This window comes from Pseudorca crassidens, chromosome 6 (genome assembly GCF_039906515.1).
Source record: "Pseudorca crassidens isolate mPseCra1 chromosome 6, mPseCra1.hap1, whole genome shotgun sequence".
Classification (NCBI taxonomy): Eukaryota; Metazoa; Chordata; class Mammalia; order Artiodactyla; family Delphinidae; genus Pseudorca; species Pseudorca crassidens.
The window spans coordinates 7,473,445-7,500,607 of record NC_090301.1 but is presented as its reverse complement, the minus strand read 5'-3'; the positions used below and the strand labels follow the sequence as shown (position 1 = coordinate 7,500,607).

Below are 27,163 nucleotides of genomic sequence, written 5' to 3'. Positions count from 1 at the left end.
AGCCGCCTGTACTTATCCAAACCCAGCAAAGGTGCCCCGACTTCAAAAGGACGAAGGGGAGACCCCAGGATTAGGGTCCTTCTCTTAATGAGCCAAAACTAAAAAAGTGAACCCTTACCCATGCGCTTAAGGATAAGCTGAGAGTTTATCTGTCTTCCTGTCATCTTGGCAGCACCTGGACAAAGCCCAGAGAGTAACTCGCCCAAGGACACACAGCACAGGATGTCACCGGGGCCTTGCACCAGGGCAGTCTGACCCCAGGAGCTCACTGCCAGCCCCTGCTGCCCTCCACCTTCCTCAGGAGGAGCCCAGCAAGGCTCCAGTAGACCGAATTGTTCCCTGCTGCATTTGCCAGAGCAGAAGCTTTCCAAGGCTTGTCCCTCTCTACCTGGTCACTCGTGGGCTCTTGGCATCTGTGCCCTCAGTGTGGCTGAAGCCCTTAGCACTCCCGGCCTAGTAACTGGTTGCCACTGGCACGTTCCTTTGGAGGGCGGTCACGGGGCCTGGCTTGCTTTGTTTCCACATTGGGTTCCTGGCATCAGTGGGAGAGTTTGCGTGGAGCTGAAACCTCCCGATCTGAGGTCTTTTCCACTACTGGGCTACGGCAGCCAGTCTGAGAGCGCGAGGCTGGGGGAGCTTGGTGCACCGTCTGCTCTCTCTCCTTCTGAATCCGCGTGGGAGTCCCTGGCAGGTGCAGTGCACTCCCACTGCAGGCATTTGGGACAAAGAGGATTTCCCTGCTCGTCTCAAAAGCCTGGGTAGCAGCTGCCTGACTCTGCATCCCCTCTGCTGTCTTGCGGGACCCTGAGCACACAGTGGGTGCTCTGTAGGGGTGGGGATGGCCCCTCAGCTCTGCCCTGCCGCCTTCCCTTTCTTTATGAACTTCCAGACGCCATGTACAGAACTATTGGAGGTTGTGGTTGGGGAGACCCAACTGGTCTCCTGCAGCCTGTAAAGATGTTGGCCTCTTACCAGAAAAAGAAGGATATTTCCCAGGAGTGAGTCCCCGCAGCACTGGCTGTGCACAGGACAGGTGAAGCTGGCGCTCACCTGCCCCCAGGGCCACTCCCAGCTCACCTTCTCTCTCCCTGCATCTCTCCACAGTGAGGACTGCTGCATGCCCCCCACTGCTCACTCCACTCTCCCCCGCTACTGCCCCCCTAAATCCATCCTGCACATCAAGCCGAGGGGTCTTTCTGAGACAGCCATCTGATGTCACTTCTCTGCTTCACACTCTTTTTGTTTGTTTGTTTGTTTTTGTTTTTGTTTTTGCGGTACGTGGGCCTCTCACTGTTGTGGCCTCTCCCGTTGCGGAGCACAGGCTCCGGACGCGCAGGCTCAGCGGCCATGGCTCACGGGCCCAGCCGCTCCGTGGCATGTGGGATCTTCCCGGACCGGGGCACGAACCCATGTCCCCTGCATCGGCAGGCGGACTCTCAACCACTGCGCCACCAGGGAAGCCCTCTGCTTCACACTCTTTGAGGGTTGCCCCTCTTACCCGTAAAAAGACACAGCTCTCCCAGAATGCCTTGTGGGAGCTGGCCCCCTCCCCCCTTCTGGGACATCCCGGCACCTCTGGACTGCACTGGTGACAGGGGCTCCCTCCCACGGCTCTGCACACTCACTCCTGTTAGAGCCAGCTCTGCCCATGCTCCGGCCTTATCACAGCTCAACTGTCTGTACATCTGCCTCCCCGCTGGGACTGGTCTTTGTGCTTTTCTTCTGCTCTGGAGAGGCCCCAGGTAGATGTGAGCCAGGTGACTCGAAGAGCCAGGCGTTCATCCCACAAAGGCGGCTGGGAGCAGCCTGATTGGAAATCAGACTCTGGGCTCAAAAGCTTTTGTACTTAATTCCTCAGGGTCCCCCTTCCTCGCACCCTGCTTTCTTTTACTTTGCATGTAGTTGTAACCCACTTGGAGATGTGGTTTCTCAGTCTGCAGCAAATCAGAAGGAAGGGAGGAGGGGAGGGAGGGAGAAAGAGAGGGAGAAAGGGAGGGAGAGAGGGAGGGAGAGAGAGAGGAAAGAAAGGGCAGATAATTGGACAGCTAAGGGGGACCTACACAAAAGAGGGGAAACCAGGACCTCAGAGAAGGGGCAGGCAGCGAAGCACGGAGGAACGGCAGTCCTATGGGCTCGGGGGCCCTGAGGCTCATCTGGATGGGCACAGCCAGGGTCACCCACGGGAGAAGCAGGAAAGCCCCAGGAAGGGCTGCCTGCTCTGGGGACAGTCTGGCACAGTGCCCTTCTCCTACTTGAAAGAGCCTGGGCCACACGGGGCATCTTGTGAAAATGCAGGTTCTGATTCAGCAGGTCTGGGAGGGGACCTGAAATTCTGCCTTTCGAATAATCCTGGATGACCGTGATGCTGCTGGTCCGGGGACCACACTTTGAGTGGCTGCCAGAGCCAGCCTGTCTGAAAAGGCAGTGCATGTTTCCCATACAAGACCTTTCTGGAGACAAGCCGGTGTGTTCCCATGTTCTGGGTCTCTGGGGTGCAGGCAGTTCCCCCCAGCACTAAGAGTAAGGCATTTTCTGGGGCAATCCTCCTGAGAACCCCCGTACCCCCTGGGGATCCCTGGGGAGTTTCTGATGGCTGAGTTTCAGGCAGACAAAGGCTGCCCTGCTTCTTTCTTCCTTGATAGCAGGATTATTCTGGGCAGGTGAAAACCAAGAAAACCCAGGGGCTCTGCACAGTGGAGCTGAGAGAGCAAGCCATTCACGGACCAGCACGGGGCGGACATTGGAAACCAGCCCCTGAGCCCTTGCTGCTGTCTCGTTACTGGCAGGCCTTCGGTGGGGTGAGGATTTAGGGTCACCTGGGCCCCTCTGGCCAGGCCACGGGCTTTCCCAGGTCATAGACACTCAGGGTGGTGGGCCCAGTGTTCAGGGATCTCAGCCCATCCTGCCTCAATCCACCCCATTCCCCTGACCAGTGATGACCCCAATCAGTTGAGTTGGGAAGCCTTTTCAAGTGAGCCCTTGGAGGACAGATGTGATGCTCTCATACAGGACAGGCGGGGCGATGAGAGTCACTCATCAAGGACTTCCTGGAAATTCAGCCGAAGGGGTGGCAGCAGCCTGTGGATTCGGGTTTCCCCCAGAATGCTAAAGATGGTAGAGGCTGTTTGAGGCCAGTGGGTGTGGGCAGCTCATCAGAGCAGCAGCCCTGGAAGTTGTCTGCTTCCTCTTCACAGCTGCAGACAGGTCCTACTTTTAAATATAGCTCCCTCCCATTGCTTGCTTACTGGGTGCCGGGGGCCGGTGCTGGCGTGTTATCTCCTGTTGGCCCGTCTACAGCTCTGCAAGGCACAGGCAGCTCAGTTAGAGTCAGCCTGCAGTGGGCTCGGCAGCCCGTCTCTCCCAAATGAATGGCAGGGCTGGCTTTGCACCCAGGCCTGTGTCTGCGGGGCCACGTGCAGTGCCGATGGAACTGGAATCTCCCCCTAACAGATCCTGGAGATTAGGAAGATGAAGGGAATGAGGACATTTTAAAGCAAAAACATGGAAAAAGCTCACCAATTCAGAGGAGGGCTAGAAAGAAGCCCCAGGAAACAAACAAGGATGCGGGGTCTCGGAGTTATGAGTGCGGTTTCTTGTTTTTTGTTTTTTTAATATCCTGAACTGCCTTTAATAAGAAAAATCTTGGTTAAAATTTAAATTATAGAAAAAAACTGGTACAGGGAGCTAAGATGTTGGTAGAGGGAGGAGCCAGGGGCTTAAGGGAGCCCCAGTGAGCCTGCAAGCATTTGAAAGATATAAAGTACTGGGAGGCGGGGAGAGGAAATATTTTGATGGTTTGAAACAGGGGGAGAGTGATGCAGCTTAGGCCGGCTTTGTAGGGAGAAGGAGAGCCCCAGATGAGCCTAGGTCTGGGGCTCCCTCCCCGACTCCCCTGGGTGTGGGTGGCTCTGCCAGCTGAGCAGTGCAGGTGGGCCCGACCTGGGCAGGTTCTTCTAGGTGTTGCTCCCTTTCCATGGGGCTGGATTCCCAACTGCAAGGAATGTGATGGAATTTTCGTGGAGGGACTGGAAGCAAAGCAGGTTTCCAGAATGAGGAAAACAAATCCGCCTGCATTCATCTCTCCCACGGGCCCAGAAGTTTGGCGTAAGGTCACCTGTTTGCAGATGGCCTTGTCTCAGGGGGTCCTCACACAGCAGTTACTTGAGGAGAGGGGCTCTGAGCAGGTTGAGGGTGAGTGCTTTGCGCCCAGTCCAGCCTTGGGGGCCTCTGCGAGGGGTCCTCACCTCCGGCTTCCTTCAAGCGCACCCACGGTGGAATGCGTTGCTGAAGTTGTCCCACAGCTTTCAGAAGGGCCTTTATCCATTTAACACCTTGCTTCCCCAGGACGCCTCTCTGCCTTAGCTTTGGCTGGCTTGTCTCTGTCAACTGTCACTGGAGGGGCCACGTTGGCATCCTGTAAGGACTGACCTGCTATCAAACCTACATCTGGTGGCGGTGTTGCCCAGCCCTGCGGTCGGGCCGTGGGCTGCGGGCATCAAGTGGCGATAACCGGGGCTAACCTCGCTGGGCCTAGTGACCTTCGGTTGGTTGGTTGACCTAGGTGGGCTTGGTTTCTTCGTCAGCCTGACAGTGTGACGTTCCTTAAAGGAGTGTTGGAGGGTTAAAGCCGATCAAATCTATTTGAAGGGCTGTGTTGGTGAGACTGTTTCTTCAAATGTTTGTGAGACATCGGTATTCTCTCGGGCAAAAATGAATAATTTTGCGTATGTGGGCAGCTGGCGATGCCGCACTCCGAGACCAGAATCAGAATCTACACACGTATGGGACTCAGCAACGTGACTCCTATTACTTCTGCCAAAGTCATCAGATATAAATTGTAAAATGTGTGAATCGCACAGTTGACTAGCGGTCTGTTTGTTGGGACATAGTGTGTGCACTCTATCCATCCCCTGGCTCCCCACTGAGTTAAGGGGCACATGGTATAAGCTTAGTTCATGGTCATTCCTGCCTCGCCTGTTCCCACGTGAAGCCAGGCACCCGCCTGAAAGCCCCAGGTTAGTTCTGATCCACAGCGATTGGCTTCACTGCACCCCTCAGCTTTCACGACCTGTCACATGGGGTGACTCGTGACCACCTCACAGCACTGCTGAACTAACTCAGGTGCTTCAGCACAGCGCCGGGCACTTAGTGAGCACTCAATAAACAGTAAACAGGCGGCCATTATGAATTCTTCATAGGACTGTCATAAAGATGAAAGGGTTAGTGTATGGGACAATGTGCTGTGAACTGCAAAGCAGGCTAGTTGTAGTTATTAGGGGCTTTGAATCCCATCGTGTGCGCGGAACGCATATGGTAGTCGGATGCTTTGAGAGGAGCAGATGAAACAGTAAGTTGATGAGGGGGACCTGGGAGGTTTTTCCTGCCTGTCTGGCATATGCAGGCCCTGAAGGAAGTGGCTGTGGACCAACCCTCGGAGATGGTCACTTTAAAGAGGGAAAGATGCACTTCTGGATTACAAATCCCAGTTCCGTGGGGAGGGGCGAGGACACCACTAATGTGGTCAATTTATGGTCCTCCCAGGACTTAACTATGGGCTTGGCTGGTGCTTCGGGCAGGAACAAAGGGACGCAGTCTTTGCTGAGTCCCTGGGAGTCGAGGCAGCGGCTGAGTGACCCCTTTCTTTCCTGCCCCTCTTGCCTTGGAGACATCCCCTCTCAGTCCACACACTGGCTTTATTCCTGTGCCAAACTGGTGCTCCCGGCAGGATGCCTGGCCCTTTCTTTCTTTTTTTTCTTTTTAAAATTTATTTATTTATTTTTGGCTGCGTTGGGTCTTCGTTGCTGCGAGCGGGCTTTCTCTAGTTGAGGAGAGCGGGGGCTACTCTTTTTTTTTTTTTAATAAATTTATTTATTGATTGATTGATTGGCTGTGTTGGGTCTTTGCTGCTGCGCGTGGGCTTTCTCTAGTTGCGGCAAGCAGGGGCTACTCTTCCTTGCCGTGCGCAGGCTTTTCATTGCGGTGGCCTCTCCTGTTGCGGAGCACGGTCTCTAGGTGCACGGGCCTGAGCAGTTGCGGCACACAGACTCAGTAGTTGTGGCTCGTGGGCTCTAAAGCGCAGACTCAGCAGCTGTGGCACACGGGCTTAGCTGCTCCGCGGCACGTGGGATCTTCCCGGACCAGGGCTCGAACCCATGTCCCCTGCATCGGCAGGCGGATTCTTAACCACTGCGCCACCAGGGAAGCCCAGGGGCTACTCTTGGTTGCAGTGCGTGGCCTTATTGCGGTGGCTTCTCTTGTTGCGGAGCATGAGCTCTAGGCACACGGGCTTCAGTAGTTGTGGCTCGTGGGCTCAGTAGTTGTGGCTCGCGGGCTCTAGAGCGCAGGCTCAGTAGTTGGGGTGCACGGGCTTAGTTGCTCCACGGCATGTGGGATCTTCCTGGACCGGGGCTCAAACCCGTGTCCCCTGCGTTGGCAGGCGGATTCTTAACCACTGTGCCACCATGGAAGTCCCCCGACCCTTTCTTCTGTCTGGGATTTGCCCACCGAGGTGGTGTGCTTTTGCTCCCAGGCACATTACTCACCAAAGTGGTCAAACCAAAATTTCCTGCCTATTGAAAGAAATTGGAATTCCTTTAACCTGTCCCCCAGACTTTGCCAAGGCCCTTTCTCACATATTTGTCCTCTTTCTTAGGCCTGGAGAATGTTTCCGGCTTGAGGGCCTAAAAGAGGTTTTCCAACCCTTCTTGACTCTTCTCAGTTAGAACCCCAGAGAAATGCCAGGGATAAGGTCTCCGAGCCCCTCTCTGCCATGGCCCCATCTCGACTGCCGGTTGTGCTGCGGAGGCTGAGCTAGCTGTGTTCCTGCCCCTGCTGGGTGAGGACGAATTCCTGCCTTGTTCCCTGACCTTTCCTTATCTTGCCCCAATTCACCTCCTGTTCCTGGGGCCCCCTCCCCTCTCTTTACCCCTGAGCTTTTCAGCTGCTCTTGTCCTCCCTTCACTTTCCTTCCTTTCTTCTCTGCGTTCAGACCCCGAACCTCTGCGTTTGCTCGAAAGATCCACATCTTAAATTCATCCCCCTTCGTGGCTTCAGTCTCCTCTGCAGACTTCGCAGGAGCATGCGCTGTGCGCTGAGCAGCAGGCAGAGGACATTCATTCACAATCTCGGCCTGGAGGGGAACATAGGGGCCGTTTAACGACGGGCTGCCTTCCTGAGGTAGAATTGCCTGAGGAGCGCTTCCCAAAGTGTTTTCCTTGGAACACTCGATTGCTTAGACGTGCCTCCTCCAGTGGAAAATCCCTGAACACAGAGGATTGTGTGGTCTGATGAGTCTGGGTGCTGTTTCCCTCCGGTAAGTTTCGGACACGTGACCATATGGAAGGCTCTGGAAAGTTCCACACTAAAGAAGCCTGTTTACTTTGACTAGGACTCCCTGTAACAGAGTCCGTCCCTCCGGCCTGTTTGTAAGAGCTCTTCTCACCTCAGGTCTTGTGTTAGCTGTTTTTGCCAGAAAGGTCTTCCTTGTGCTTGGCTAATACCCGTCTCTGTCATGCCCACACACAGAGCCCAGTCCTGGCCGTCACCAGCTTGCTGAGATCCTTTGGGCCTAGATTCTGTCACAGCTTTGTGTCACCAGCAAATTTGATAGTCAGCACTCTTCCTAGATGGCCCTACACCTAACAGGCAAGCCGCTGAATTGTATGGGCCTCTACTCCTGCCTGTCGTTCCCCCAGAAGCCTAATAGAGGGGGCTTGCTGATCCGGTAGAGATAATAGGTCAGTCATCACAGTTTTCTGTTGGACCAGCTTGACAACCCTGTTTCAAAAGCCAATGAGCATATGACCTAGCAATTCCACTCTTGGTTATATGCCCAAGGGGAATGAAAACAAATGTCCACATAAAAACTTGTATCTGAGTATTCATAGCAGCATTATTCATCACAGCCGTAAGCGGAAACAACACAAACATCTATCAGCAGGTGAATGGATAAACAAAATATGGTATATTTATACAATAGAATATTATTCAGCAATGAATAAGAAGAATAAAGTACTGATTGACATGTGCTACAAGCTGGGTGAACTTTGAAAACATTATGCTGAGTGAAAGGAGCCAGACACAGGAGGTCGCATATCGTATGATGCCGTTTATATCAAGTGTCCAGAGTAGGCAAAACCATAGAGACAGAAAGCAAACTGGTAGTTGCTATGGGCCGGGGAGAGGGGCATGAGGAACGACTGCTACAGGGCATGGATTTCTTTTCGGGGTGATGAACATGTTGAGGAGTTAGATAGCGATGATGGCTGCACAACCTTGCAAATATGCTAAAAATCACTGAGTTGTGCAATTTTAAAAGAGCCAATTTTATGGTATTTAAATTATATCTCAACAAAGCTGTTACTTTAAAAAGAAGTGTGGACTTGTCTGACGGTCCACACTTCTACTGCAGGGGGCATGGGTTCGATCCCTGGTCGGGGAACTAAGATCCCTCATGCTGTGCGGCACAGCCAAAAACAAAAAAACCCAAAAAAACCTGTAAAAAGAAGTTAAAAACCAAGTAAATGAGGCCAATCCTCTAATCACTTTTAGGGGGCCCCTGGCAATCATTCCTTTAAGTACCATCCCTTGATGATACTAGAGCCTGGGCTGGTCCATCTGTGATTCATACACTCTGCCCGCTTCCTGGAAACCACACTGGAGCACCTGTCTTGTCCTTCAGCGTCCTCAGAGCTCACCAACAGGACTCCAGGGGTATTGTCTGTGTCCTTTAGCATCTCATCTCCCAGCGTGATCCTTCCAGGCAGGGAGGGAGTGGGAGCCCAGCGGGAGCGCAGACCTGCTTGAAGGAGGTGGCCTCTGCTGAGGCAGAGGGCAGACTGGTGCTGCCAGCGAGCGATGAGAGGGAGAAGGGGCGGTTCCCCAGCTCCAGGGGACAGACAAGGCCACCGAGGAGGGTGGGTGGAGGTACGTTCTGGGTGGGAGGAATGGCATGAGTCGGCCACTGTGGCTGGAGCAGGGCACACTGGGAAGTACTGGGCCTCATCTCCAGCATGACCACATGGGCTTCAAAATACCACCAGCCCACAGGGTTAGATTTCTGGCTGCCCACAGGCTACATTTCTTGGCGGCTGGTACGGTGGTTCCTAACAATGGTGGTTTCTTTTGTGGAGCTGGGGCTGGGGGGGATAGACAGTGAGGAAGCCTGTTTTGTTTGTTTGTTTTTACATTTTACCGTCTTAACCGTGTAAGTGTTGAGATCAGTGTACGTTCACATTTTTGTGTAGCCCTCGCCACCGCCCGTCTCCAAGACCTTTTCCTCATCCCAAACTGAAACTCGAACGCGTGAAATAATAACCCCCTCCACCCCCCGCTTCCCCTGGTCCCTGGTAACTACCTTCTGTCTCTATGAACTCTAGATACCTCATATAAGTGGAATTAGGCAGCGTTTGTCCTTTTGTGTCTGGCCTATTTCAACCTTAGCATAATGTTGACATGTTCATCCACGTTGTAGCATGTATTAGAATTTCATTTTTTAAATGGCGAATAATATTCTATTGTGTAAATATATCATATCCCACTGTATGGATAGATCTCATTTTGTTTATCTGTTCATCTGTCAGTGGACACTCGGGTTGTTTCTGCCTTCGGGCTATTATGAACGGATTTGTTTCTTAAAGCATGATGTTCATACCTGAGCAGCAAGTGATCTCTGGGGAGCAGAAAAGGGGATGGACTTGACGGGAGAAGAGCCAGCGAGTCTGTGAGGAAACTCCACAATAGCCCGAGTGTATAGAGAAGGGCGGGGGTGGTGGAGTGACCGGGGCAGAAGGACAGAAGGCTGAAGAGGGCTCCACGGGACTGACCAGGCACTCGGGAGTAGAGGGCAGGGCCAGGACCCCTGCCATGGGGAGGCTGGGATCGTTTCCTGCAGGTGGCTCGGGGGTGGGGGGACAGCCAGCAGAGGTGCTGGCTCTGTGTCCAAACTTGGCCAGGAGGGCAGAGCCACCACCCCGCTCATCTGTGACACACAGGTGTGACCGGTCAGACCTGGAGACTAGATTGTGAGATGGAGGGCAAAGCGTGAAACCGCAGTACTGGGGCCAGGCCTGACTCACAGCCCAGCACCAGGGCGGGAAGCAGTTTCCAGAGACAGGAGACCAGAGGACGAGCGGAGGGGTTGGTGGAACTGGGGGCGGCGGAGACCCAGGGGCTGGTGACCAAGGGGAGGCTTCCAGAACTGTCAGTTGCTCTACGTAATAGAGTGGGTGCGTGGGGCGCCCTGCAGCAGCTATTCTATCGTCTAGCGTCTGGAGGTTCAGTTGATGTTCGTTGACCCAAACTGGGAAAAATCAAGGTAGACGAGCATGTTTTTCATCCTCAAGAAACTTATGGCCTAATTAAGGAGTTGAAAGACATGAAAACACTCCTGCAGTACAGGACCCACTTTGAGTCATATCCCACAGAGCCCCAGAGGTGTTGGAAGAGAGAGAGGGGACCCTTGCAATGCAGTGACCCTGGTGGGCACTGCAAGGCAGGAGTCTTTTGAGTCATTTTTCAGTAAATAAGGCCAAAAGCATTACACATTTGGTAGATTAACAAGTGTCCTTTGGTCCTGGCCATGGCCATCCTTCACCAGCGCCCTGCCTTTGACCTACAGGTATGATGCCGGAAGGGATGGCTTCATTGACCTGATGGAGCTGAAGCTGATGATGGAGAAGCTGGGGGCCCCCCAGACCCACCTGGGCCTGAAGAGCATGATCAAGGAGGTGGACGAGGACTTTGATGGCAAACTCAGCTTCCGTGAGGTACCTGCGTCCTGCTGACCCTGAGCCCCTGGAGGAGGGGGGTGGCCCTGAGAGGACTCGCAGATTTACCATTCCCTGGAGTGCAAATGGCTTTGGCCTCTCTTGAGTGCTGCTTGGATATTTAACCTACAGTTCTGCTTTTTAAAATAAATTTAAGGATCTAGTGAACCGCAGTGCTGGCATGAAAAAATGCTGAGCAAGCAGATTGAAAGTCAGTGTGGGTAGGATAACCTCATTTGGGTAAAATGGTAAGTACTGAGAAATCTGGAGGGATGTTCACCAAAATATTCATTGTGGATGTTTGTGGGTGCAAAGTGTTGGTGGTTTTATAATTTTATACTTAAAAATATATATTTAAACTGTTAATTTTATAACAAGCATTTAAAAATAGTAAAAAAAAGAAAGAAAGAAAGAAAAAAAAATTATACAAAGGTTCTTACTCTGTGCCCATGGACTTTCCCCTCCAAACAGGTCCAAGGATGGGTTTTTTTTGGTCTTTGAAACCCTGAAATTGTGTTCGTACAGATATCTTCCTGGAAAAGCACATGGAGTCACCTGATCCCCCAATGGATGAAAACCTCAGCCATTTTTATTTTGGGGAATAAATCTCAAGGCCATTGGGTTTCTTCCATGGCAAGGGTGCAGCTCCACAAGGAAGGGAATTCCATGTTTTGTGTGTTTGAGTCTTGCGGAAAGGTGTTTAGATATGTCAGTGACCTGTTATTAGAATAACTTTATAGATATTTGATTTTTATAGATCAAAAGGCTTGGATATTAGCCCAGCTGCTGTGGTCTCATTTTCAGTCGTGTCTCTTCGGGGGCCCTTGGGAGTTGAGAGAAGAGAGGACTGTTCTTGTCTCCTGGTGTTTAACCTTGGTTATTCCAGGAAGAGTGGAGTGCAGGCATTCTGGTTTCTGAGAGTGAGAACTTTAGCCGAATACTGGTCATCTTTCCAGGCTAGATAGGGCCTTTGGATGCTCTTGCTAGGAGTCTCTGCAGCTGACCTAGCAGCCATGAGTCCCTTCCCCAGCTGGCCTTGCCTCTCACTGCCCACAGATCAACTCCAGAATCTCCCATCTCTTCCTTTCCTAAACTGGCACATATGGAGATGGATCACGAAAACCTGTGCTGGACACAGCCCTCAAGATAATCTGGTACCAGACTTCTCATTTCAAGGCTAAGGAGCTAGAAAACCAAAAGGGTCAACACTTGCCTGAAATCAGGTCCCAGCTCAGGGCTGGGCCTGGGTTACAGCCTCCCCCCATCATTCACCACATTCAACTTCCCAGCTGCCTCTCTGTCTCCCTCGCCTCTCATTTGGTTCCTTTGTATCGTTCATACATCACGCTGGGCATTGGCTCTTTCCAATCTGGATACCCCTGGAGTGTAGAACGTAAAGGATCATGCCTTGGCGAAGCTTTGGAGGCAAGGTTGGGGCAAGAGCTTCTACGGCAAAGTTGTGACCTCTGGAGAACAGAAACTGAGGGTGCTTAGAAAGTCTGTGCAAGTCAGCAACTGAGCTAAGACACAGTCCCTCCCCCTCTTTTACCCAGGAGCCACCCAAATGTGCCCCTCTCTGCATCCAAGATGCTCAGTTAGCTTTTGGTTAGCTGCTGGCTTGGCCATTTCGCCCAGATGGTGGACATCAGAGGCTTAGACATCTCCAAAGGGTTTTGTTGTGGGTCCTCAACCTGCCTACAGGCCTTCAGTGACATTCACATTCCGTCTTTTGTCAGTTCAGAGCCCCACTGTGGTCCCAGCTCTAGGAGTTGTACCCAGAGGTACAGGATTTGGACGTATAGACGCAGTTGCCATTAATACTCCACAGTCTAACCTCCTGCTCTTAGTATTTCACTCTGCTGGTTTCTGCACATGTTGTAAGCCACTAGTGGGCCGATGCTGTGTTTGTGTAACGAAAAGAGGATTATAGCCCAAACTCCATCTTCCACACAGAGCTGCATAACTGGAGCAAGTTATTTTACTTCTCAACTTCAGTTTTTCTGTCCTTAAAATAGGGCTGTTGGGCTTCCCTGGTGGCGCAGTGGTTGAGAGTACGCCTGCCGATGCAGGGGACATGGGTTCGTGCCCCGGTCCGGGAAGATCCCACATGCCCTGGAGCGGCTGGGCCCATGAGCCATGGCCGCTGAGCCTGCGCGTCCGGAGCCTGTGCTCCGCAACGGGAGAGGCCACAGCAGTGAGAGGCCCGTGTACCGCAAAAAAAAAAAAAAAAAAAAAAAAAAAAATAGGGCTGTTAATAGCTTTTGCTCAGGACTCTTTTGAGAACCAAGTTCTCTTTCTATGCCTCCATCAGTTAGAACTCTTGACTGCAAGTGAGGGAAAGAGAATGCTCGCTAATTTAAATAAGAAAAGAACAAACAGCTATTGGCTTACATACCTGGGAGATGAAGAAGTGGAAGTGTTTTAGTCACAAGTAATCCAGGGTCTTCCTCTTGCCGTATCTTGAATGTGTTTTTTCTGTGTCCACCTCATCTTTTCTTTCCAAATAAGGTGTTGTCCCTGGCATATGACAAGATGGCTGCTGGCAGCTCCAGGCTACATTGTCCCAGGGGATAGAGGGCTTCTTTATCCCGGAGTCCCTACCAGTCTCAGGAGAAGGCTTCTGATTGGCCCTAATAGGGATACATGCCCACCTCCTGGACCAGTCATTGCATCCAGGGTACTGTGATTGGCTAGATCCAGGTCATGTGCCACAAGGCACCATAGTGAACAGCTCCACCATCATCACAGGTGTCCTCATGACCTGGCACTTAGTAGGTGCTTGGTGAGTTTGTATTCCCTTTCTTTTTCTTTGGATTAACTCAACTGAAGTGAGTTATATCTAAATAAAAGCTACTTTCCCCCAACATACAAGGAAATCGATCTTTCTTTTAAACCATTTCTCTTCCAATTATGAAAATAATATATGCACACAAGGGGCATTTTAGAAGATGGCATATATGGAACCATTAAAAATGATGATGTATTCAATAGCACAGTGTTTGATGACCAGAGAACACATGTTGACAATGTAAAAAGCAGGGAAAAAAGCAGATTTCCAAACTGTATATAAAATATAATTGTTTAGGGCTTCCCTGGTGGCGCGGTGGTTAAGAATCCGCCTGCCAATTCAGGGGACACAGGTTCGAGCCCTGGTCCGGGAAGATCCCACATACCGTGGAGCAACTAAGCCCGTGCACCACAACTACTGAGCCTGCACTCTAGAGCCCACGAGCCACAACTACTGAAGCCCAATGCCTAGAGTCCGTGGCTCTGCAACAAGAGAAGCCACCACAATGAGAAGCCTGTGCACCGCAACAAAGAGTAGCCTCCGCTCTCTGCAACTAGAGAAGGGTTGCACGCAGCAACGAAGGCCCAATGCAGCCAAAAATAAATAAATAAATACTTTAAAAAAGAAGTAATCATTAAGATAAATAAATTAATTTAAAAAATAAAATATAATTGTTTGCATTTATGGTTTATGTACGTGTACAGACATGTAGAAGAAGTCATAAGGATGGACCAGAGTTAGGAGTTCTACGTCCATAACTGTAGGCATCTAGAATCCTATTCCAGGCACTCACCACCTCATTCTCCTTTGGAGGCAGACAACGAGGACTTAATATCCTCCCCTCTTTTTTTGTAGTCCTTACTAATTCCATTACACCTGTCTCAAAGCGAATTGCTCCAAGGCCAGATGTGTGGTAGTTTTGCACAAAGGCTGGATAAGGGGTTTACTAGATTCCATGTTAGTACTGAGAACTGTAGGTCCTTTTTTCTCCTCCCACCTTACCCTCTCTGGGGGGGGGGGGTCCCTGGCAGCCCTGGCTGTAGTGGGTTGCACCCCTGCCTGTTCATGGTTGATAGGACCATGGATGGACCTCTGGCTAGACTAGGTCAGTCGGATTCCCTATCTGGGATTTTGAAACTGGGGCTGAAGTACTGCACGTTGGCTGTGCAGGTGCCTCTTCCCATAAGAGTAACTCAATGTGGGGCAGCCATTTTCTCCCATGTGGTCCAGACACAAGAGCTCAAGAGGGAATGTTGCCTCCAATCCTGAGAACATTGCCTCTCCCTGTTCCAGTCCTCTTCCAGGTCACTGTATTTTACCCTTGGGTTTTTGAGACATCCTTTCTGTATAATGAATACCTCCTTTTTACTTAAGCCAACAAGTGTGTTTCTGTCACTTGCCATCTAAGAGCTCTAACTAATGTGGGGAAGTGTTTGCATCATCAATCAGAGTCATGAAATTTAAAATTTCCTTAAATTTGGGACTTCCCTGGCGGTCCAGTGGTTAAGACTTCGCCTTGCAGTGCAAGGGGTGCAGGTTCGATACCTGGTCGGGGAGCTAAGATCCCACATGACTTGCGGCCCCAAAACACCAAAACATAAAACAGAAGCAATATTGTAACAGATTCAATAAAGACATTAAAAATGGTCCACATCAAAAAAATCTTTAAAAAAATTCAATCAAAAAAAATTTCCTTAAATTTATCAGAAGCATTTGACAGCTTGCGTCTGAAACTGCTTTTTAGTTTTGTTGGTTCTCTCTGTTTCTTTGTTTTCTGCCTCTCCTTCCCTCCCCCCTCTTTGCTCAGAGTCACAGCTAGGACACTTTCCAATTCTCTACAACATACCAGTCTTTGTGGACTATAAATAGGAAGACAAACAAGGCTGGGCAGTTGGAGAAATTGTCATTCAGGGGTTGGGGATTGTAATACACTAAATGGGAAAGTCTGGCGTGCTTTAGGGAAGGCTGAACATTTTCAGGTTGAGCTGGATTTTTTTTTTTTCTTCTTTAACTGGCTGGGGCTGGGAGGGACCCCTGAGTTAGGACAGAGCTGCTGGCGGTCATCCGCTGAGCTGGCAGAGTGAGAGTGAGCCCACGTGGCCAGGACCCTTGAGGAATACTTTGAGTCCTTCTGTAAACACCAACATTGTCATCTCTGCTGCAGATGTGAGAAAAATGAGTTTCAGAGATGAAGAGACACCCCCTCCCCGTCGGGTCACTTGGACTGCTGCTAGGCTGGGGGCAGTGTTCCATCTTTCCTAAGCTGCCTCCCTGGTATGGAGGGGGTATCTGTTTTGTGTTTACCGTATGGAGCATTGGGGAGGGGGGTGGCTTCTGTAACTAAGTGCTTTAAGGATGGGCAGGGTACTGAGGGATGGATGGGTATTTTACTCCTTCTCTCTGCCCGAGGCTCACGTTTGCAGTGCTGAAGTCTTGGCTGCTTCAGGCTCTTCCATGAGAGCCTGGCCACCACCGTCCCCCTGCCCCCTTGTCCCCCATCCTACTCTTGGGGGGGCCTCACCTCCTTCAGTAGGCTTGATTTCCAAGGCTTCTTTGGAGCCAGTGTTCTGGCTCGGTTAGTCTGCAGCAAACTGAGTCTCTGCCGGCCTCTAGTGAGAGAGTTTGAAGCTGCAGGTGGGTGAAAGTGACGTTTCTGTAGAGTGAAGCGGGCCATGGTGGCCTTCGTGAAGCTGAAAGTCCTGGAACATCTTGCTTCACCGCTTGCTTTGTATTTGGCGATGTCCACAGTGAAGTTAGGACCCCTGAAGCAAGAATTACAAAGAAGGGCTTGCCGGCAAGGCATTTTGGGGTGGTGGTAGTGGAAGCCAAGACTTTCACTTAATGAAACACGCTTCCCTCTAGGGATTAAGAGCGTTGGCAGTAAAAGACACAAGTTGGAATTTGGAAAATGCGTGCTGAAGTTGTCTTACCTCTCACTGTGCTTTAGCTAATGTTTCCTCTTGGGGAAGACAATCTTTAGAGGAGACGGTCATGAAAAAACCCCCTGAAAACTGACATTTCACACATATTTTAGGCACTTGAAAACCTGGAGGAGCCTCTTTCTGGGATGAATTGGAATACATCAATTTTTATTCTTTCTAGATGGAAAAATAAATTATGGAAGTTGGACAGATGTCTGATAGACAAATGCATGAAAATTTTTTAAAGAAGAGAAGTAAAAAGCCATAAAACTTCCTTGGGGGTGATGGAAGGACGTGCAGGTGGGGGCGGGGCGGGGCAGGGACAGCTCTTTCAGGTTGGCCTGTTTATTTATTTAAAAATTTATTTTGCAGAGGTCTTAGTACAAGTTGGCTTTAAAGACAAATTCATTCAGGTCACATTTTGAATCTGGAGGAAGGGGGTGGATTATTCAATAAATGATGTGGAGATTACTAGCTAACCATTTGGAAGAAAATAAGGTTAATGATAAACTTCACATGACAAATCAGAATAAATTTCAGATTAAATATTTACGCTTTTGAAAAAGTCATAAATGCAGTAGACAAGAACACAGGCAATTGTTTATGTAACCTTGGTGGCAAGGAAGGATTTTCTAAGCATAACATTGGTGAGAGAAAAGGAAAGCTTGATAATTTTTGAAAAAATTTTGCTGTAAACAAAATTGAAAGGGAAGTGACAGAGCTAATGTATTTGAAACATAAAGTATTTGGAACAAGGTTCTATAAAGATGTCCTAGAAAACACCAAAAATGGTAAATAGTCTAATGCCCAAAATGGGACACAAATGGAAAATGGAAATGGTTCAAAACTGTCCGAAATATTGAATTATTTCGTTTTAAAAAATAGTACATACGGGTCTACTGGATTTTTTCTTTCATGACTGTTAACTAGGATGTTGCCAATTTTTTGCTTTTACAGACAATGCTTCTTAAACTATTGTGTAAATGGTTCTAAAGGACAGATTCCCAGCAGTGGAATTAATGATTGGTAGGGTGAAAACATTTTATCTTTTGTAAATATTTCCAAAGTGCCCTCCAAAAATTTTGATTCAAGTTACACTCCCATCAACTCGATAGAAGGGTGCCCATTCCCCTACATCCTTGTGGAAAAATAGGCAGCTTTGGTTTCTGTCTTTCTTTCTTTTTTTTTTATTTTTGGCACGGGTCACGTGGGATCTTAGCTCCCCGAACAGGGATCGAACCCACGCCCCCCACAGTGGAAGGGCAGAGTCTTAACCTCTGGACCATCAGGGAATTCCCCATGTTTTCAGCTTTGACAAAATAATTTGTCACACGGACATGTATACACCCCTTTTAATAGGCTTGGCTATAATGACCCTAGCTCAGGCCAGAGGGGAGTGCTGCGAATCTCTCGGTGATGCTGACTTTGACCCTAATCAACCTTCCCCTGTAGTTCCTGCTAATATTCCACAAGGCCGCAGCGGGGGAACTACAGGAGGACAGTGGGCTGATGGCGCTGGCGAAGCTTTCTGAGATCGATGTTGCCCTGGAGGGCGTCAAAGGTGCCAAGGACTTCTTTGAAGCCAAGGTAGGTGCCTCCTTCCTGTGCGGGGCAATCCCTCCCTCTGCGCACCCTGCCCAGCAGGAGCTCCCAGCCAGCGACCAGCTCATCAACTCCCTCAGGACAAGGGAAACAGCAAGCGCTTAATCGTGTGAGCTTGTAGGGAAATGAGAGCGCGTTTGTGTGCCGTCTGAAAATTAAAAGCAAAACAGGAAAACTGCCAGACGGCAAATGCATTCGATCCTGGTTTCAGATTCAAACAGGTTTGCTGGTACAATGCTGCCAGATTGACTCTGAATCCAGACTTTCCTAAAGAATTCCTCCTTACCCCAAACCACACTTGAGTTACTGGAACAGCTACCTGCACGTTTGCATCTTAGACACCTGTGTGTAAACAAGTGAATAATGGGGCCCAAGGAGGGTGCCTTGGTGGCTTGCCCTGAATCAGAAAAAGCATTTGCATCATTGACAATGGCTGGGAGCTGGGAAGGAATCTCCAGTGCCTGGCCGTGGAGCCCTTCTGGGTGCTTCCATTCATTCACGAGTTCATACGGTCGTTGAACGTTTGTGGAGATTTTGCCCCTGCTGGGTGCTGTCGTTCTCCTCTCCGCAGGGCACATCTGCAAAAAGGGCGATCAGGAGAGCCCTCCGAATCCCCCTCCACAGCAGTGGAGTGCAGTGGGTAAGGCTACCTGGGTTCAGATTCTGCCTCCTCCCTTACCTGTCACCTGTCTGTGCCTTAGTTTCCTCATCTGTATAATGGGGTTGATAATGGGATGGCCGTGAGGATTAAATGCATTCATGTGTATGAAGCGTTTAGCAAGCTCCTGGCTCACCGAGAGCACTCTGCATGTGATACGAGCTGTTGGGACGCCCTTCCACTCCAGGCAGGAGGCAGCCAGCCTCTTGTGGAGTTTTGGCTTATTCCAGGAGTTTGCCCAGAGACAAAGTGTCCTTGGTGATACAGCCCAGCCTGCTCAGGCCCCTAAGCAGCACTCTCTCTTCACTTCTCTGTGACGTTGCCTTGGAGACAAGAGTCCATCATCTTTCTGCCCGTATGTAAACTGTGAATCGTGGTGGCCTCCTTATGCCTGAATCCCCTACTGCTGTCACCTGGCAGTTTCAGGGACAGGCGGACCACTCAGTGCACCTTCAACACCAGCATCGTATATCCAATCTTGAAAGTGGTTTGGCCCTTCCTTCATGACTTAACATTGGTTCAACTCAGTTCCAGAAATGCCAGGCACCAGATCAAGCTCTGGAGAAACTCGCATTGATAATGATGAGTAGAGAGGAGGGATGGTGGGAAGAGTCCTCTCTATTCATTGACTGAATCACCACTTGCAGATCTCCCGAGATGCCTTGGGCAGGGGCCTGGGGTTGAAACCCAAAGTTAACAGGACTCTGTTTTCAGCACACTGCTGTAGCTCGATATGCCGAGCGCTCAAGTCTGTATGGAGTCTCTGAGAATGTCTTATCTGGGCATTCCCAACCTTTTATAATCTGGCTGTGATCCCAGCTCCACCCTTCTTCACCCCTATGCACAGTTCTTCAAGTACTGCCACGTCTTTTCACAACGGGGCCTCGATACCTGCTGTCTCCTCTGCCTGGAATGTCCCACCCGCATGCCTCTTCCATGAGAACTCTACTCATTCTATCAAACCCGCCTTAAAGAGCTGCCTCTTCTTGGCGGCTTTTCTGACTCTCGGGGCTGAGACTGTCCATGCTCTTCCGGGTGCCTCTATTATGAATGGAAGCAGTATTATAATTTATCTGTTCAAGGCATTCTTGGACGCTCTTGGTAAGAGTATAAATTGACCCAACTCTTTGGAGAGCAGCTTGGGGCCAGCTGTTAACATTTCATATCCTTCACCTCTGGAAATCTGCCTCGAGGATTTTATCCTTCAGAGATACTCATGAAAATGCACCTAGATGTATAGACAAGGATTTTCACACAGTGTTGTTATAACAGAGGAAAATTGGAAACAACCAAAACTTCCACTACCGGGTAGTTGAGTCCCCTGTGGCACACCCACACATTTGTACACCCTGCAGCTCTCAAAGAATGAGATGCAGCTGCATTCATGTGTGGACAGATGTCCCGAATGAACTAGGCAAAACAGTATATTTGAAACCCAATTTCATTAAATAGTTAAGTACAACCTGGATAATTATATACTAAAGTATTAGTAATAGTGATGTCAGAGGAACTTATTTTCTATAATTTTGTAAGGTTTTATAATGTGTGTGCATTATTTTTACAACAAGGAGAAAAGATGAAAAGAATAACAATAAAAATTTTTGTGTTTATACGTCTGCCTCCTCGCCCACAGATTCAAAGGCAGGTGTGTTATGTTTGTAATTACAGTGCCTGACTAATAATGGCTCTCAGGAAATGTTTGCATGAATGAGGAATGGAAGGAATTATTGCCCAAGTTTGGGAGAAGGCCATAAAGGAGCTGACATTTGCTACAGATGTTCAGAGATGAATGGGGATTCACCTTGTAATCAGGGAAGGGAAGGCGTTCCTGGCGGAAACAGCAAGAGCAAAGGCTCCAAGGCATGGCGGGGGGGTGGGGGGGGGAGTGTCTGGAGGTTGGCCTCTGTCCACACTGGATGCAGTTGGACAGGAGGCTCTGGGCTCCCCTGAGGGCCAGGCCTTCCCCAGACTGCTGATCACCAGAATTATCTGCCAACCAGCTTCCCAGACCTCACCCAACTCTACCTGGGCTCTGCAGGTGGGTCCAGTGCATAGCCAGGCTTGGAGGGCAGGGCCTTGATGTGATCAGCAGTGGGCACGATGGGGACAGACTTGCCCCGGGGGAGGCTGGACTCAGGGAGGCCTCCGTAGATGGCTGGAGAAGAATTGCAGGTCCGATGAAGAGCATGACAAAGGGGCTGGGAAGGAGGTAAGGATGAATTCCCAACTCCCTAGAACTCTCAGTATTTATGACCACTTGATTGGAGGTGGAAATTATAATGTCACGAGGTTATTGGAGTTGTGTGGCCAGGGGTTGATGTTTAAAAAATTCAAGACAGGACCCATGCCCGTGAATGTGAACGGTTTATGGAGGAAAAGTGATAAGCTGGGTTTTACTAAGTCCAAGGTGACTTCAGGCAAGGGAAGGTCTGCCCCTTCGTCGGAAGGGTACCCTGTTGGTTTTTTTTAGCAACCCTCCTACCCAAGCCTCTTTAGATTGGGTATTTTTCTTTCTAGTATTTCTCACTACCTGGCATATATTTATTGATTGTCTGCAAACCCAGTAAAAAAGAAAGACCTTGTGCCTTTTGTGTGCTAATAGTTTCTGCTCATGTTCTGTTGGACAGAATTTGGCCACACCCAGCTAAATGGGAGGCTACAAAATACCTTTTTTTTTTTCTGGGGATCCATGTGCCCAGTTGTAATTCTGCTACTAAGGAAGATGAGCATACTAGATACTGAGAGTCATGGAATAATCTCTTCCACACTTGTCCACACCTGAACCAACCGCTGGCAAGGGCTGGAGTATCTACCCTGATTGGATTTGCTCCTCGAGCCCAGGGGTGAGGTCAGTCTCCCCTAGACCCTTGGGCCATGTGCCAGGGGAGCATCTCATAGAAAGAAAGAAGGAGGAAATGGATGTTTCATGGACACTCAGCCACACAGACCACAGGATCTATCTATCTTCGCAAGATACAAGCTGAAACCCGAGAACTAGAGGGAATTGACCGAGGGCAGAACATAATGGCGACTGGACTGTGGGAAAGGAAGTAACCAGAGATACAAGGAAACCCTGGAGAAAATGGTATTTTGGAGGCCAGGAGCAGTTTCAAGAAGAGATTGAATCAGATGAGGCCAGAGCAGAGGTCTTGGGTCCAGCAAATGGGTCAGTGGAGATTTTTGAGAGATGAGGTTCACTGTGGAGGGCAGATTGTAGCAGGGTAAGAGGCGGGTGGGAACTGGGGGGAAAGAGCCCTGATGGCTGCTTTTCTGTCTAGAAGGTTGGCAGAGGGGCCTGGACAAAGTGCGGATGGTAGCTTAGGATCAGGAAAGAACTTCTGATTTTTGGGGTTTCTTTTTAAAGCCTAGGGAAGATAGATGTTGGTGTGTTTTTATGTCACAGGGAAGTGATCCAGGGAGAAGAAAACATGAAGATAAAAAAAGGAAAGGGGTGATTGATGGGACAAGGACTTGGAGATCACGGAATCAAGAGATGAGGCAGACTTTTAATGTGGAGAAGAAGGAGCCCAAGTAAAGTAATTGCAAAGGGCCCCCAACCCTCCTCTGACCTGGCCAGGAATGGACAGGTGGGGTGACTGACAAACACCTGAGTGCTGATGATGATTGGCCAGACCCTCTGCTGAGCGCTTCAGATTCATGTGTTATCTAATGCTCACACAATCACTCTGGAGGTAGGTGTTACTGACCCACTTTGCAGATGAGGAAACTGAAGCTTAGACAGTGGTTTGTTGATAAATGTTAAGCAAATGGCTGTCTGGACAAACTGTATATATATATGCCAAGTTTATTATAAATATATTTTGCAGATATAAAAGATATGCAGCACACATTTTGCAAATAATAAAATATATACTATTTTAATTGTAGATTCCATATAGCCTATTGATTCTTTTTTTAAAAATAAATTTATTTATTTTTGGCTGCTTTGGTTCTTCGTTGCTGTGCGCTGCTCTCTCTAGTTGCAGCGAGCGGGGGCTAGTTCCCCGATAAGGGATCTAACCTGTGCCCCCTGCAGTGGAAGTGCGGAGGAGTCCTAACCACTGGACAGAGCAGGAATCCCCCTTTGCTGGACTCTTGCATCTGTAGGCAGCCTATGATTGCAACTGACAAAAGAATGTAGTTCCGGGGACTTCCCTGGCGGTCCAGTGGTTAAGACTCTGTGCTTCCAATGCAGGGGCAACAGGCTCGATCCCTGGTTGGGGAACTAACACATCCCACATGCTGTGTGGTGCAGCCAAAAAAAAAAAAAAAAGTAATTCCAACATGAATGTTGGTTGGTATTTTGTTTAAAATTAATTTCTAAGAAAAAAGTGAAAGGACATATATCAGAACTTCATTCAGTCATCAATGACGTGAGCAACATCTTCGCTGAATTTGATAATAGTTTTCAAATATTGGAAGAACATTCTCTCCATCTTGGAGCTATTCACAATGTAAAGGGTACAAACACTACACATGTTTAAGTTTAAACTTAAAACTTAAAAACATTTTTAACATTTTTCCATCACTTTCTTAAGAAAAGATTGTCTAGACAGTCAATGAAACAATAATCAAAACCCTTGTTTGTAGCATAGTTGTTCCAAGATGTAAATACTCCCACTGGGGTTGCTTTCAAGCTACCAACAGGATACTGTTGAACGCAGAGTTGGGAAGATTCAAGGTAGCATGTCATCATATAGGATTTCCACCTTAGAGGTATAACAGACATAGGTAACCTCAAGAACACAAATAATAGTAAAATGTAGTAAAATAATCAGGAAGTGATGACTTTTAAGTATGTATTACTTTTGTTTGTAATATAATTTATTTAATTGTGAAAGTATATAAATCTAATTTTAACAGCAGCTATATATATATATATATATTTTTAGCAGCTATATATTTCTTAAGAATTTTTTGTTATAAACTTTTTTTTTTTTTTTTTGGCTGCGTTGGGTCTTTCATTGCTGTGCGCGGGCTTTCTCTCATTGCGGTGAGCCGGGGCTACTCTTGGTTGCAGTGCGCAGGGTTCTCACTGCGGTGGCTTCTCTTGTTGCGGAGCACGGGCTCTAGGCGCGCGGGCTTCAGTAGTTGTGGCACACGGGCTCAGTAGTTGTGGCTCACGGGCTCCAGAGCGCAGGCTCAGTAATTGTGGTGCATGGGCTCAGTTGCTTCACAGCATGTGGGATCTTCCCAGACCAGGGTTCGAACCCGTGCCCCCCCTGCATTGGCAGGTGGATTCTTAACCACTGCGCCACCAGGGAAGTCCCTTAAGATTTTTTTGATATGGACGATTTTTAAAGTCTTTACTGAATTTGTTACAATATTGCTTCTGTTTGTTATGTTTTGGTGTTTTGGCTGTGAGGCATGTGGGATCTTAGCTCCCCAACCAGGGATCAAACCCGCACCCACTGCATTGGAAGCCAAAGTCTTAACCACTGGACCACGGGGGAAGTCCCTAACAATGGCTATATTTCACAACCAGTTCATAAAATTCCTGAAAATCAAACAACTGGCTTGCAAGCAGGCACCAGCCAGTACACCTCTGAGCCTAGAGATGTTCGATGAAGCGCCCAGGGTCTCACTTCCAGAAGCACAGGGAAAGGGGGAAGGATAAAATGGGCGGGAGAGGAGTCCAGAGTGGACGGACTGCGTTCGTCTGTGTTTTCTAAATGAGGGAGGAGGTGGGCTGCTGAGAGTGGCAGGACCCTTAAAGGCTGTGGCTGATCTTCGGATGACCGCTGTGGGGAAAGAGATGGGAGGAGGAGGGCTTTACTGAAGGCCCAGCCCAAACTGGACATCCTCACCTCCCAGTGGGTCCAGACACCGTCCTTGTGAGACTTCTAAGAAAAACACGTTCTCAGCCTGCAAGCAGGAACAAAGTCCTTGGTCCAAGGGCAGCACTTGGCAGACTGGGGGGGGAGAGGTGAAGTGTGTCAGGCAGAAGTTCAGGTCCTAAAAAAAAGAAGTGCAGGTCCTGGGAGTTGGAGGTACTGTGACAGGTGTGTTGCAAAGATTGGTCAGGCATCCTTTTCGGGTTAGAAAGTAAACTAGGGCGAGGCCAACACACTAGAGAATGGGAGTGTGAACCCAGGTTGTAGGGTTCCATGGATGCTTGGGGAGGCTGGGTAGATAGTAAACTCCAACCTGGACTTCTCGCCAGAGTCAAGAAAGAGCAGTCTCTGTTGAAATTTTTGATGACATCAAAATTTAAATATTTGTATGACCCGAGATACCTTGAAGTTAAAAGACAAACAAAAGACTAGAGGAAAGTAACTGAAGAAAAATATATAATGGGGGACTAGACCTAAATTATGTAAAGAATTGCAAATTAAAGGAAAAAAAAAAAACCAACTGAATAGAAAAACGGGCAAAGCATACAAATGGGTAATTCACCAAAGAGGAGATAAAAGAAGGTGCCAATTTTTTTGCCTATCAGATTGGCAAACAGGAAAAAGGTTAATGATAAGCGTTGGTCAGGTTGGGAAATGAGCGCTTGCATTCCGTGATGGTGGGGCGCAAACTGGAGCAGCTGTTTGGAGAGCAGTTTAGCAGTCTTTATTAAAAATAATGTACATGCCCAACATGTTTGCAAATTCTACCAAATTGATGAGACACACAGAGAGGGGAAAAAAAAAAAGAATCAGTCCTAGAATAGAGGATAAAGATGGATTTATCTGATACTGTATTATTGAAGATGGATTCATATCCCATTCACAATGCCAACAAAAAACATTCAGTATTTGGAAGTAAATTTAGAAGGATTGATTCAGAGAAAGCTGAAAATTTTAGTTGGTAACATTAAAAAAACCCAAAACAACCAGTACTGAATGAAAACTGAGTCATTCAGGGAAAACTGTACATTATAAAGATATCCCTTTGCCGCAGGCAGATTGATGCAATCCTATTCGAGATGCCTGCAGGAAGCTCATTTGGTTTTTGTTCGAAAGCAAACACTGGAAGACCAAGGGGAGGGAGTGTTGGGCGGGGGTCAGGCCCCCAGCAGGACCAGGATCCCAGGTCACGTGGCTGGAAACAAGCGAATTCTGTCTGATGGGCTGCTCCCTCTGCAGGTTTCTCTTTCCTCTCTCACTCTGTTGGTCTGTCCTCACTGTTTCTCTGCAGGTCCAAGCCTTGAACTCTGCCAGTAAGTTTGAAGCGGAGATAAAAGCAGAGCAAGATGAACGGAAGCAGGCGGAAGAGAAGAGGAGGCTCCGCCAGGCAGCCTTCCGGGAACTCAAGGCCGCTTTCAGTACATAGTTGGGCTGACCTTGACCTCTGGCCACAGCTGTGCCTCACAGATGCCCCGGGGAGACCTGGCCGGGCATCCTCACCCCAGCTGACCCTTTGCCCCAACAAGCCTTCACAACCACCACCCAGCGCAAACTCCTTAACCTCATAGGGGTGGCAGGGGGCGGCTCTCATCCCCATTTGGGAGCCCCTCCCAGAGGTTCCAGCTGCCCCCCACAAGTCCCTCTCCTGCTTGCCTTCCTCTGCCCTTCTCCGTAGCCGGAATGTGCCTCTACTTGGCAACCTTTACTTTTTCCTTGTCTCTTTCCCACTCCACAGAGTGGTCTGCTGTGTTAATTTGTACAGATACTTCTTTCTTTGGTGGTCCTCAGAGGAGATAGTCCCTGGAGGCCTATGATGCTAATGTTGCCCATTTTCTTGGGTAATCCTTTTTCTGTGCCTCTTCCCGTCACGCCCCTCTCTCCTTTGTTTCTCCTCCAACTTCCCTGTTCTCATTCTTAGCCTGATCCTGCCGGGTGCTTTTGCATCTTCTGTCCTCTGATGATGGTGAGGTTTAAGGCAGGCCAGGCTGGACCACTCCCTAACCCCTCTCCAAAAGGGGCACGGCATGCTGCTGAGATGACACAAAATAGTGAAAGGATAGGAGATTCTGTTCCTTCCCATCACCTTTCTCCTGTCCTCTTAGCATCCCCCCTATATCTATCCTTTTCATTACGCTTCCCACTTCAGCCTTTTTTTTCCTACTCCTAAATACTGTGCTACTTAACTGTAAGAATGAAAGAATGATTATAAGTAATATTAATGAGTAGAAGAATTCCTGTTAACTCTGACTTTATGCAAATTATATTACAGTAGACCCCTGACATTCCCAAGTGACAAATCCAGAGCCTTTCCAAATCCCAAAAGTCATGACCATCCTCACCATCTAGCTGGTTTCCAACCTCTGCTCTAAGGTGCTGAGGTGAAGCTGTTCTTCAGCATAATTTTTTATATGTTATGAGTTCTTGGGATTGCTCACAAATATCAGGGGTTTTTTGTATTTTATAAAAGAATTTCTAACATCATATTTATTTCTTCTCTTTTTTACCTGCTGTCTCTACAAAAAAGAAAACATCTGCATTTTTACCTTACAGCTGTTCTTTTTAAATAAACAGTGCAAATGGACTTTGCCATCACA

The 27,163-nt window shown here is 48.8% G+C and overlaps 1 protein-coding gene across 2 annotated transcripts in view; it reads left to right on the top strand.

The window, feature by feature from the left end:
* Positions 1 to 27,163, top strand: part of EFHD1 (EF-hand domain family member D1) — a 39,187-nt gene extending 12,024 nt beyond the window's left edge. Inside the window, exons 2-4 of one of the 2 annotated variants that reach the window (XM_067740213.1) lie at positions 10,619 to 10,766; positions 17,928 to 18,062; positions 25,861 to 27,163. In XM_067740213.1, the coding sequence (XP_067596314.1) occupies positions 10,619 to 10,766; positions 17,928 to 18,062; positions 25,861 to 25,995 (418 nt within the window). In that variant the 3' untranslated portion in view covers positions 25,996 to 27,163. The remainder of the gene's footprint in view (positions 1 to 10,618; positions 10,767 to 17,927; positions 18,063 to 25,860) is intronic. The other variant, XM_067740212.1, reaches the window with a different exon arrangement.